Source organism: Scardinius erythrophthalmus, assembly GCF_964197995.2.
Source record: "Scardinius erythrophthalmus genome assembly, chromosome: 7".
Lineage (NCBI taxonomy): Eukaryota > Metazoa > Chordata > Actinopteri > Cypriniformes > Leuciscidae > Scardinius > Scardinius erythrophthalmus.
In genome coordinates, this window is record NC_138227.1 from 26,997,893 (window position 1) to 27,010,860 (window position 12,968).

Consider the following 12,968-nt stretch of genomic DNA (forward strand, 5'->3'; position numbering starts at 1 on the left):
TAATGAAATGCACATGATGTTCTCTTACCACCAAACATACAGGCATAAAGATTGAGAAAGACATCCGCAAAAAAATCATTCTGATCACATGATCATGTTGGAAATCTTCTTTGGTTTTCACTTTTGTAAACATGCCAAAATGACACAGATCAATCTGTTTAATCCTCTATCCATGGTTCTGAAACCTGTGTGATGTCTTGACTCAAAAGCCAAAGAGACCCAGATACAAACTGGAGAGAAACTTGTTGAAAACTTGTTGAATTTTAAAGACAAGTAGCCATTGTCAATAGAGCAAAATGCCTTTGAGGGGGAAAATTCCATTTTGATTGTTTCGATTATTTTCCACTGGTGACAGAAACTCTGTGATTTTTCAGCAAGTTGCAGTGTTTTTAATTAAGTTCCTTCATAGAGAAACTTCCTCATACCCACAAAACCCTATCCTTCTTCTCATAGCTAAACGTTTAAAGACATGCAACAATGGGAGGACATCATTGTTGTCTTACATTGCTGTCACAGAAGATTTGAGAATATCTGAGATGTAACTGATGATCAAAACTGAAACTAAACCCACTTTTAGCTGTACTCATATTTTAAACTGAATGATCTTAAAAAGACTGCACAATAATTAGGCTACTTTGTTTTGTGCCATGTGGAATCCAACAATAGTTTTGTGAAGACTTGCAAACTGTTCTTCACTGTCATTGATGTCCCATGTGTAACGACTACGAGAATAATCAAACACAATTGAAGCTTTTAGGTGATTTTGTTCATACATAATCCCACAAAGAGTCTTCACATTCCAGACTCAAATCACCAAACCCAGAGCCATAAATCACCCACTGGCTCCAGTGAGTCTGCTAACCAAAAACTTTTTATTGGTTAACTTTAAGGAAGAACGTTGTCAAAGTTTGATAGTTTTGCAAAACGGATCGGTTCAGAGATGGTACTGCTCAGGGCCCTACCAAGAGGTCACCTGACCCCTGTGACAAAACAGACCCCATCTTTCTTAAGGACCTCTGAATGACACAGAGTAAAATCTCTTCAAACCACGAGAACTGAGATTTTACCCATAACAATAAATAAAATCATTCCAGAACAATTTTCGATGGACTTATAATCAAACATCATGCAACTACATAATCCTATGTTGTTTCTACCACTCATATGCATTTTTAATAAGCTTAGATCCCATGTAAGTCATTTAATGGTTATAACTGTTAAATGTTTGAATGAAAGTGTGTGGTGTTTCATATCAGTATGATCATATGCTCGTGATTCAAAAGATGGCTGGAATTAAATCTGTGTAAAATATGTGTTTCGTATTCTGATAATTAGAAATCATACCAAAACTGTTGCATCTGGTCTCCAATTAAAGCTAGAGAACCGACACCCCCCAGGGAAGACATGATTTACGACTTTGAGAACAAAGCAGTAGTCAGAACTCTAAAAAAAACCCTTTAAAAACCTAGCGCAGGGCATTAGTTAGGAGGGGGCACAGAACAAGTTGGGCAGAAAAAGATGAAGATCTAGTAACCATGTAGACACGAAGAGACAACGAACCCAAATTAAGATCAGAAGAACGGGTTCAACAGCTTTATTCACGCCATCTTACTACTCTCGTCTCAATTTTCTTTCTTTTCTGAGTTTTCCTTTCTTTTCGTTGTGAGTCTCGGTTCTAAGTTAAGTTTTGCGGCAAAGTTTCGGTCCACGTTTCTTCTGCAAAGCCAGCTTCAAACAAAGACTTCCATCCACCCGCCAGTACACCACGTGATTGGCCGCCCCAGACATCAGACACGAGGAGACCAGCCAACGAACGAACTCGGGGAAACCCCTTTGACGCTGACCAAAGGAATTCCCAAAAAGGAACGCAAAACGAGCAAGTAACTTCCAGACTTTTAAGCTGAACTGGTGTATTGATATAAATTTAATAACCTGTCTAAGAAACGATAGAAGGGTTAATTGTTACGCTCTTAGATGTTCGAAAAACATCCCTATTATCTCTAGCCTTGGCTACCGTATATAGACCGCCTGGGCCTTACGCTGATTTCCTAAAAGAGTTTGCAGATTTTCTCTCAGACCTATTAGTTAACTTCGATAAAGCATTAATTGTTGGAGACTTTAATATCCATGTAGATAATCAAAATGATGCGTTAGGGGCTGCGTTTACAGATTTATTAAACTCCTTTGGAGTCAAGCAAAACATTACCGGACCGACTCATCGATTTAATCATACACTCGATTTAATTATATCACATGGAACCGATCCAACCGATATAGATATCATTCCACAAAGTGACGATGTCACTGACCATTACATGGTAACTTGCATATTACGTACTCCTGTAATATATCATGCTGCGCCGCGTTATCGATTAGGCAGAACAATCCTTCCATCCACCATAGATAATTTTTCAAACAGCTTATCGGATCTGTCTCAGCTGCTCAGTGAACCCAAACAAACAGATGAACTTGAGGAATTAACTAGCACTATGAGCACCATTCTCTCTGGATCATTGGATATTGTTGCGCCCATTAGATTAAAAAAGGTCAGAGAGAAAAGTAAAGCACCATGGTACAACAATACTACGCGTGTTCTAAAGAGAGAAACCCGTAATTTAGAGCGTAAATGGAAACAAACCAACTTAGAGGTCTTTAGAATCGCATGGAAAGACAGTATGTCACGTTATAAAAAGGCCCTAAAAGCGGCCAGGGCTGAGCATCTCCGCAAACTAATAGAAAACAACCATAACAATCCTAAGTTCTTATTTAACACCGTGGCGAGACTAACAAATAAACAGATGTCTCCTGAACAAAATATTCCATTACAGTTTAGTAGTAATGATTTCATGAAGTTCTTCACTGAGAAAATAGAAAACATCAGAACCACAATTGTAAACGTTCAATCCTCAATCGCGCCTTATAATTCAGCCTCAATTATCACCCCGCAAGAACAATTACAGTGCTTTACAACTATAGAACAAAAAGAGTTAAATAAACTTTTTACTTCATCTAAAACAACAACATGTTTACTAGATCCTATACCAACTAAACTATTGAAAGAAGTGTTACCTGTAGTGGAAGAGCCTCTCCTCAATATTATTAACTCGTCTTTATCTTTAGGTTATGTTCCAAAAACATTTAAACTGGCAGTTATAAAACCTCTCATTAAGAAACCACAATTAGATCCGAATAATCTAGTAAATTATAGACCCATTTCAAATCTACCTTTTATGTCTAAAATACTAGAAAAAGTTGTGTCCGCTCAACTGGTCTCTTTCTTACAAGAAAATGACACCTATGAAAAGTTTCAGTCTGGGTTCAGGCCGCATCATAGCACTGAAACTGCGCTCGTTAAAATCACAAATGATTTACTTTTAGCTTCTGACCAAGGCTGTATCTCAATATTAGTTTTACTTGATCTTAGTGCTGCGTTCGATACTATAGATCATACAATACTCTTAGATCGACTACAAAATTATACTGGTGTTCAAGGACAAGCATTAAGCTGGTTTAGATCGTATTTATCTGACCGCTACCATTTTGTTTATTTAAATGGAGAAAAATCTATCATAACTCCAGTAAACTATGGAGTGCCGCAGGGATCTGTGTTAGGCCCTCTATTATTCTCAATATATATGCTACCACTTGGAAATATTATAAGGAAACATGGAATTAGTTTCCATTGTTATGCTGATGACACTCAAATCTATATTTCATCACGGCCAGATGAAAACGCTAAATTATCCAAATTGACAGAGTGTGTTAAAGATATAAAAGATTGGATGACGCATAATTTTCTTTTATTAAATCCAGACAAGACAGAGGTACTACTTATCGGTTCAAAAAACCACCCACAAAACCTCTCACAATACAACTTTAACATAGTAGGATGTCCTGTTACTTCATCCTCTACAGTAAAAGACCTGGGTGTTATATTAGACTGCAACCTGTCTTTTGAAAATCATATTTCATATGTTACAAGAACAGCCTTTTTCCACCTTAGAAACATTGCTAAGCTACGTAATATGCTATCTGTTTCTGATGCAGAAAAGTTAGTTCATGCATTCATGACCTTGAGACTATTACTGTAATGCGTTATTAGCCGGTTGTCCTGCATCCTCAATAAACAAGCTACAGTTAGTCCAAAATGCCGCCGCTAGAGTTCTAACTAGATCAAGAAAATATGATCATATAACACCGATTTTATCATCCCTACATTGGTTACCTATAAAGTCCCGTATTAATTACAAGGTATTGCTACTGACTTATAAAGCCCTAAACGGCTTAGCTCCAGTCTATTTAACGGATCTTCTATCGCCCTATAATCCATCGCGCTCTTTAAGGTCACTAAATTCGAGGCTTTTGGTCATACCTAGGATATCTAGGTCCACCAAAGGAGGGAGAGCATTTTCACATTTAGCACCAAAACTCTGGAATAGTCTTCCGGATATGTTCGTTGCTCAGACTCGCTCTCCCAGTTTAAAACTAGATTAAAGACGCATCTCTTCAGCCAGGCATTCATATAATACTTTTAATCCTACAGTTAAATCCGACCTCTAGTTCATAAACGCCAGAGGAGAACTGGCCCCCGACTGAGCCCGGGTTCTCCCAAGGTTTTTTTTTCTCCATTAGGTCACCTGATGGAGTTTTTCGGTTCCTTGCCACTGTTGCCTTTGGCTTGCTCAGTTGGGGATATTTGGGGATATTTAATTTAATTAATCAATCAACGATACTATTGATCAGCATTACCAAACGTAGACGTTCCACTAGAAACAAACATTGATGTATTGTTCTAATTTATTACTGTGAAGCTGCTTTGATACAACCTGTGTTGTGAAAAGCGCTATATAAATAAACTTGACTTGACTTGACTTGACTTGACTTAATTAATGATTGATGGTTCGTTCAGGATATGTCTTATAAGTGCATGGAATCTTGAGAATCTTAAACTCATTCTTTCCAAACTCTTTATTTCTTTCTTTCGGCAACTTGTATGAATGTGTGTGTATGTGTATGCGTGTGTTTGTGTTAGATATTAGTTTATGTGTTAGCATATACTCAATTAAGTATTGTTTGTATTTGAAAAGAGAAGTATAACTTGTGTTATGTGCTTACGAATTTATTGTCTTGAACTTCGATCTAAGTTAACTATGCTTTTACCCTTGATTATTTCTTAATTTATTGTTAGCTGGGGATTATTCTTTCTTGGCCAGGAAGATATTATATTTCCTAGAGTTAATAATTGTTTATTCTTTCTGTTCATTGGATGAACTGATACAATTATCATACTATTGATTCTGCAACAGTAAATTCTGAAAATAATTTAATTATTAATTATTGATCATAATCCGTTATGAATAATAATTAATTATATGTATACGGGCGTATAAACGCTACACGTCAACAGTTGAAATTGCACATGTAGACAGACACAAACACACTGATCGCTGACTCGATCAAGTTATTAATAATTTAGCTTGAGAGCATAAAATATTTTAATAAAATAAAAAGAGGCATAAGGAATACAAAACCATCAGCCATAAAGTGAACAATATATCATGCACAACTAGACTGTGTATGTACAGTAATTATAACAATCATTAACATTTATTACAATCTTTTCATTTACATAATGATCCAGTTTTTTTTTTTTTTTTTTTTTTTAAATAGCTTGGCACTTCTGGCAACTCAAGAACTTTAAAAAAAGAAGTTTACATCATTAGCAACAAATCAAGATCAGAATCAGAACGTGTTTGAAACAAGATGAGCCAGATTATCTTGCTGGGTTTTTTACGGTTCACAGAGATATGAATGAAGCAAAGGCGTTTTTTCGTGTTTCTCAGTGGCTATGTAAAATATGTTGTACAAAACATGTATTGTACAACACATGTTCTATTGTGTTGTAACTTGTTTTTGAGGAAGTTTGATTATCTTTCCCAGCACTGTGTACAAACTGATGTTAATACTTTAAAACATACACATAATAATTTTGACAACAATACAATCCAAATAAAGCCTAAATGGCTAGAATTTAATTCAGCTCGAATCAAAATGAGTTTCACAAATCTGAATTCTAATAAAACACTTAAATTGCATTTAACAATTAGTGCTAACTTTCATTACATCATCAGTCCACAGGCTGTGAGTCTTACTGACTAAGTAAAGCAAGCTGGCTTTATCTTCCAGTCATAAATTCTGTATAACTAACTATAATCAATATAAGTATAATAACCAGTGGACAGAGAGACGATAGATGTGACATATATATAAAAGTGGTCAGTACAAAATGCCAAGGCTATAAATGCAACTTGCCAACCAACAATAATTCTGTTTATAAACAAGGAAATAAAAAGAAATGAATACAAATAAAAACCAACTCCAAAAAAGCTATTATTGTGTTAAAGGTATATGTAACAAACTTCATTTTTATTTTGTCTCAGTGGAGAGTTTACTGTAATATAATGCTTTCCAAAAAGTAAATGTAAGTGATGTTGCAGAAAAACACACAGTTGCACAAGCACTTTTGTTTTACTTTCCCTCAGCTCTAATAGTGTGACTTAATCACTCAATTTCACTCTCTTCCTCTTCGGCATCACTGGCTTAAATGACTTGACAGGTTGATTAAGGAATTTGCAACAGGTCAAAAACTTAATGGTAGAGCCACAAATTTACTGTGAGCATTCAGAAATACAATGTTTAGTCTTCACTTAATTTACAGAAACACTTTACATATAATAAATAAAACCTCACAACAGACAGCAACAAAACCTTTTTCCTGTCAGAAACATTTCATAACCTATAACTACAGAGGAAGTATGTTGATTTTGAAAAATATAGAAAGAACTCACACCTTCAAAAGATGCAGATTGTCTCCAGCGATAACAGATCTCAACATTCCTCAGCTGTGAGGTCATTTGAGCTGCTGGGATGGACCTCGAACACATCCCACATTTAATAGATGATATAAAAGCGAGAGAGAGCACCTACAGGTACAACAGTGAGACATCACAAACTCATCGTCATCATGATCTTCACCATCACCTTCCTTGCCCTGGTGGCCTCTGCTCTGGGTAAGTGTCTTTAGAAGTTTGCAAGAAAATGATTGGGTGTAAATGTATATTTACAAAATGCAAAACCTACACAAAGAGCTTCACATGTCCTGAACTTCTGTTCTTTATCTACAGGTTGTGGAGTGCCAGCGATTAAGCCACAGACGATTGGCAGCAAGATTGTGAACGGACAGAACGCCATCTCTGGTTCTTGGCCCTGGCAGGTCTCTCTCCAGGTAACGGTGAATTGGCCGACTTTTATCCTGCATTTGCCTGATTTGGTCAAAGAGTATATGTCATGTGTTCAATGCTTTTACCTCTGAAACAGCAAACCAACGGATTCCACTTCTGCGGTGGATCCCTGATCAACCAAAACTGGGTTCTCACTGCTGCTCACTGCGGTGTCTTGTAAGAGTCTTCAATCTGACAAATGACACATACAATGGTGCTTTATAGATGCTGTTTCTCTTTTCTTTTCATAGTTAGTTTTGTCTTTACTGCTCTCTTTTTAGGGTCGGCAATCATCGTGTCATTCTTGGAGAACATGATCGTGGCTCCAATGTTGAACCCATCCAGGTCAAACTAGTTTCCAAGGTAAAAATGTTGACTGATTTCAGCGATGAATATCAAAATTAGAGATCAACTCAAACTATTTATTTATTTTTTAGAGCTGCTTTACAGCAGAATTTGAATGTGTGTTATATTTGGTGAATTTTGCATCATTGATTCTTTTTTTCCTGTTTATTACTGTGATCAATATTGTATAAAGTGCTATATCAATAAAGATGACTTCACTTGACAATAATAAAACGAGATCACTGGAATAGAACAATAAAGACAAAACAAATAATATGCACTATAAATGTTCATTATGAATCCATTATTATCCTTTTAAATTACTTGATTAATTTTACCTGTTAAATTGAACCGAGTGGATAAATGGGTATTAGTCAAATGACCTCTAGATTAACTTTTGGTCCTGTCTGTCAGCTTATGAAGTCTAGTTTACCCCTAAAAAATTATCCAAATAGATTTACAGATTTAAAATTGAGCATAGGAAAGAAAACATCTGTACCATATTCTCAAATGAACATTCATGCTGAGGGTAAAAGGGAAAAATGCATGAAAAGCTTAAGACGACAAGAAGAAATAAAACATGCTTACATGTATATCTTAGATTACCTTCCACAAAGTCAGCTTCCACTAGTAACTGTCCATCTTATTCGTTCTTTCCGTCTGTGCAGGTCATCACACATCCGCTCTACAGCAGCTCGACCATCAACAATGACATTGCATTGCTGAAACTTGCGTCTCCAGTTGTCTTCACTCCCCGTATCTCTCCTGTATGTCTGGCTCCATCAACCATCAACATCCTGCCTGGAACTCGCTGCTTCACCACTGGATGGGGCGCAACTGCCTACACATGTAAGTTAGACAAAGACCTGTTAGACAAAGACGAACTGCAAAAATTACTCTTGTATATTACTTGTTTTGTTTTTTCCACATGACTCTGAACAGTCTGTCTGATGTTTTCTTTTTTCAGGGAGTCCTCTAATCCTGCAGCAAACAGGTCTGCCCATCATGAGTCCTGCTGTGTGCAGACAGATCTGGGGTCAGAGCCAAATCACTGATGCCATGATCTGTGCTGGAGCCTCTGGATCCTCATCTTGCATGGTACGTGAAGACAGATCAGGACAAACACATTACCATATTAACGTTGCTGCTGTTTCGATCTCAAATATGTGTTTGTATCTGTGTGATTCCCACAGGGTGATTCTGGTGGTCCTCTGGTGTGTGAGAGTTCAGGGGTCTGGACTCTGGTGGGGTCTGTGTCCTGGGGCATCCGCACTTGTGACACCCGTTTCCCAGTAGTCTACGCCCGTATCTCCCAACTGCGCTCCTGGATCGACAAGACTATCGCTTCCAACTAGAGCGCCAGTCTGAGCATTTACCCTTCAAAGGAGGCAAAAGCAGAGTTTAATCATTAATCTGTATTACAGTTGGTCCCTGTTGATGGTCTTTTTGTTTATGACTTTTGGCCTTGTGTCAGTCTGGGCTCCCGTGACCTGCCTGTTGAGTTTAATGTTTTGTTTTTGGTTCATGTTGTATGTTACGATTTTAAACAAATAATGAAAATTTCTGGTAATGAAATAATGAAAATAAAATGAAATGAATACAATCAATTGTAATGAAGTGTAATCATTTATCTGACCTTAAAACATAAATTACCATAATCCACGTAAAGTACAGCAAACAAAATGAAATATAAAATATTTTCCTTAAAAATATAAGTACTTTTAAAATATACATTTAAATTGCTATTTAAAAAACTGTTTTCCACTTTCACAGTAACAAATGACAGATGAAAGTGTTGCAATAGTTAACAACAGTGCATGAAAAGCTACTAGACACTAACTTCCAAACAAGTCAGGATTATCAGATGTTCTCATCTGTACAGATAAACTATTTGCCAAAGGTAATGAAATGCACATGATGTTCTCTTACCACCAAACATACAGGCATAAAGATTGAGAAAGACATCCACAAAAAAATCATTCTGATCACATGATCATGTTGGAAATCTTCTTTGGTTTTCACTTTTGTAAACATGCCAAAATGACACAGATCAATCTGTTTAATCCTCTATCCATGGTTCCGAAACCTGTGTAATGTCTTGACTCAAAAGCCAAAGAGACCCAGATACAAACTGGAGAGAAACTTGTTGAAAACTTGTTGAATTTTACAGACAAGTAGCCATTGTCAATAGAGCAAAATGCCTTTGAGGGGGAAAATTCCATTTAGATTGTTTCGATTATTTTCCACTGGTGACAGAAACTCTGTGATTTTTCAGCAAGTTGCAGTGTTTTTAATTAAGTTCCTTCATTGAGAAACTTCCTCATACCCACAAAACCATATCCTTCTTCTCATAGCTAAACGCTTAAAGACATGCAACAATGGGAGGACATCATTGTTGTCTTACATTGCTGTCACAGAAGATTTGAGAATATCTGAGATGTAACTGATGATTAAAACTGAAACTAAACCCACTTTTAGCTGTACTCATATTTTAAACTGAATGATCTTAAAAAGACTGCACAATAATTAGGCTACTTTGTTTTGTGCCATGTGGAATCCAACAATAGTTTTGTGAAGACTTGCAAACTGTTCTTCACTGTCATTGATGTCCCATGTGTAACGACTACGAGAATAATCAAACACAATTGAAGCTTTTAGGTGATTTTGTTCATACATAATCCCACAAAGAGTCTTCACATTCCAGACTCAAATCACCAAACCCAGAGCCATAAATCACCCACTGGCTCCAGAGAGTCTTCTAACCAAAGACTTTTTATTGGTTAACTTTAAGGAAAAACGTTGTCAAAGTTTGATAGTTTTGCAAGACGGATCGGTTCAGAGATGGTACTGCTCAGGGCCCTACCAAGAGGTCACCTGACCCCTGTGACAAAACAGACCCCATCTTTCTTAAGGACCTCTGAATGACACAGAGTAAAATCTCTTCAAACCACGAGAACTGAGATTTTACCCATAACAATAAATAAAATCATTCCAGAACAATTTTCGATGGACTTATAATCAAACATCATGCAACTACATAATCCTATGTTGTTTCTACCACTCATATGCATTTTTAATAAGCTTAGATCCCATGTAAGTCATTTAATGGTTATAACTGTTAAATGTTTGAATGAAAGTGTGTGGTGTTTCATATCAGTATGATCATATGCTCGTGATTCAAAAGATGGCTGGAATTAAATCTGTGTAAAATATGTTTCGTATTCTGATAATTAGAAATCATACCAAAACTGTTGCATCTGGTCTCCAATTAAAGCTAGAGAACCGACACCCCCCAGGGAAGACATGATTTACGACTTTGAGAACAAAGCAGTAGTCAGAACTCTAAAAAAAACCCTTTAAAAACCTAGCGCAGGGCATTAGTTAGGAGGGGGCACAGAACAAGTTGGGCAGAAAAAGATGAAGATCTAGTAACCATGTAGACACGAAGAGACAACGAACCCAAATTAAGATCAGAAGAACGGGTTCAACAGCTTTATTCAAGCCATCTTACTACTCTCGTCTCAATTTTCTTTCTTTTCTGAGTTTTCCTTTCTTTTCGTTGTGAGTCTCGGTTCTAAGTTAAGTTTTGCGGCAAAGTTTCGGTCCACGTTTCTTCTGCAAAGCCAGCTTCAAACAAAGACTTCCATCCACCCGCCAGTACACCACGTGATTGGCCGCCCCAGACATCAGGCACGAGGAGACCAGCCAACGAACGAACTCGGGGAAACCCCTTTGACGCTGACCAAAGGAATTCCCAAAAAGGAACGCAAAACGAGCAAGTAACTTCCAGACTTTTAAGCTGAACTGGTGTATTGATATAAATTTAATAACCTGTCTAAGAAACGATAGAAGGGTTAATTGTTATGCTCTTAGATGTTCGAAAAACATCCCTATTATCTCTAGCCTTGGCTACCGTATATAGACCGCCTGGGCCTTACGCTGATTTCCTAAAAGAGTTTGCAGATTTTCTCTCAGACCTATTAGTTAACTTCGATAAAGCATTAATTGTTGGAGACTTTAATATCCATGTAGATAATCAAAATGATGCGTTAGGGGCTGCGTTTACAGATTTATTAAACTCCTTTGGGGTCAAGCAAAACATTACCGGACCGACTCATCGATTTAATCATACACTCGATTTAATTATATCACATGGAACCGATCCAACCGATATAGATATCATTCCACAAAGTGACGATGTCACTGACCATTACATGGTAACTTGCATATTACGTACTCCTGTAATATATCATGCTGCGCCGCGTTATCGATTAGGCAGAACAATCCTTCCATCCACCATAGATAATTTTTCAAACAGCTTATCGGATCTGTCTCAGCTGCTCAGTGAACCCAAACAAACAGATGAACTTGAGGAATTAACTAGCACTATGAGCACCATACTCTCTGGATCATTGGATATTGTTGCGCCCATTAGATTAAAAAAGGTCAGAGAGAAAAGTAAAGCACCATGGTACAACAATACTACGCGTGTTCTAAAGAGAGAAACCCGTAATTTAGAGCGTAAATGGAAACAAACCAACTTAGAGGTCTTTAGAATCGCATGGAAAGACAGTATGTCACGTTATAAAAAGGCCCTAAAAGCGGCCAGGGCTGAGCATCTCCGCAAACTAATAGAAAACAACCATAACAATCCTAAGTTCTTATTTAACACCGTGGCGAGACTAACAAATAAACAGATGTCTCCTGAACAAAATATTCCATTACAGTTTAGTAGTAATGATTTCATGAAGTTCTTCACTGAGAAAATAGAAAACATCAGAACCACAATTGTAAACGTTCAATCCTCAATCGCGCCTTATAATTCAGCCTTAATTATCACCCCGCAAGAACAATTACAGTGCTTTACAACTATAGAACAAAAAGAGTTAAATAAACTTTTTACTTCATCTAAAACAACAACATTTTTACTAGATCCTATACCAACTAAACTATTGAAAGAAGTGTTACCTGTAGTGGAAGAGCCTCTCCTCAATATTATTAACTCGTCTTTATCTTTAGGTTATGTTCCAAAAACATTTAAACTGGCAGTTATAAAACCTCTCATTAAGAAACCACAATTAGATCCGAATAATCTATTAAATTATAGACCCATTTCAAATCTACCTTTTATGTCTAAAATACTAGAAAAAGTTGTGTCCGCTCAACTGGTCTCTTTCTTACAAGAAAATGACACCTATGAAAAGTTTCAGTCTGGGTTCAGGCCGCATCATAGCACTGAAACTGCGCTCGTTAAAATCACAAATGATTTACTTTTAGCTTCTGACCAAGGCTGTATCTCAATATTAGTTTTACTTGATCTTAGTGCTGCGTTCGATACTATAG

The 12,968-nt window shown here is 36.9% G+C and overlaps 1 protein-coding gene across 1 annotated transcript; it reads left to right on the plus strand.

The window, feature by feature from the left end:
- Positions 1 to 5,472: 5,472 nt before the first annotated feature.
- Positions 5,473 to 8,980, plus strand: LOC308693772 (chymotrypsin B-like; the record flags this gene model as incomplete). The annotated part of the gene is made up of 7 exons (XM_081370870.1): positions 5,473 to 7,070; positions 7,185 to 7,285; positions 7,378 to 7,457; positions 7,562 to 7,643; positions 8,294 to 8,474; positions 8,593 to 8,723; positions 8,819 to 8,980. The coding sequence occupies exons 1-7, from the start codon at positions 7,025 to 7,027 to the stop codon at positions 8,978 to 8,980; spliced, it is 783 nt and encodes a 260-aa protein (XP_081226996.1). The 5' UTR covers positions 5,473 to 7,024.
- Positions 8,981 to 12,968: the final 3,988 nt, after the last annotated feature.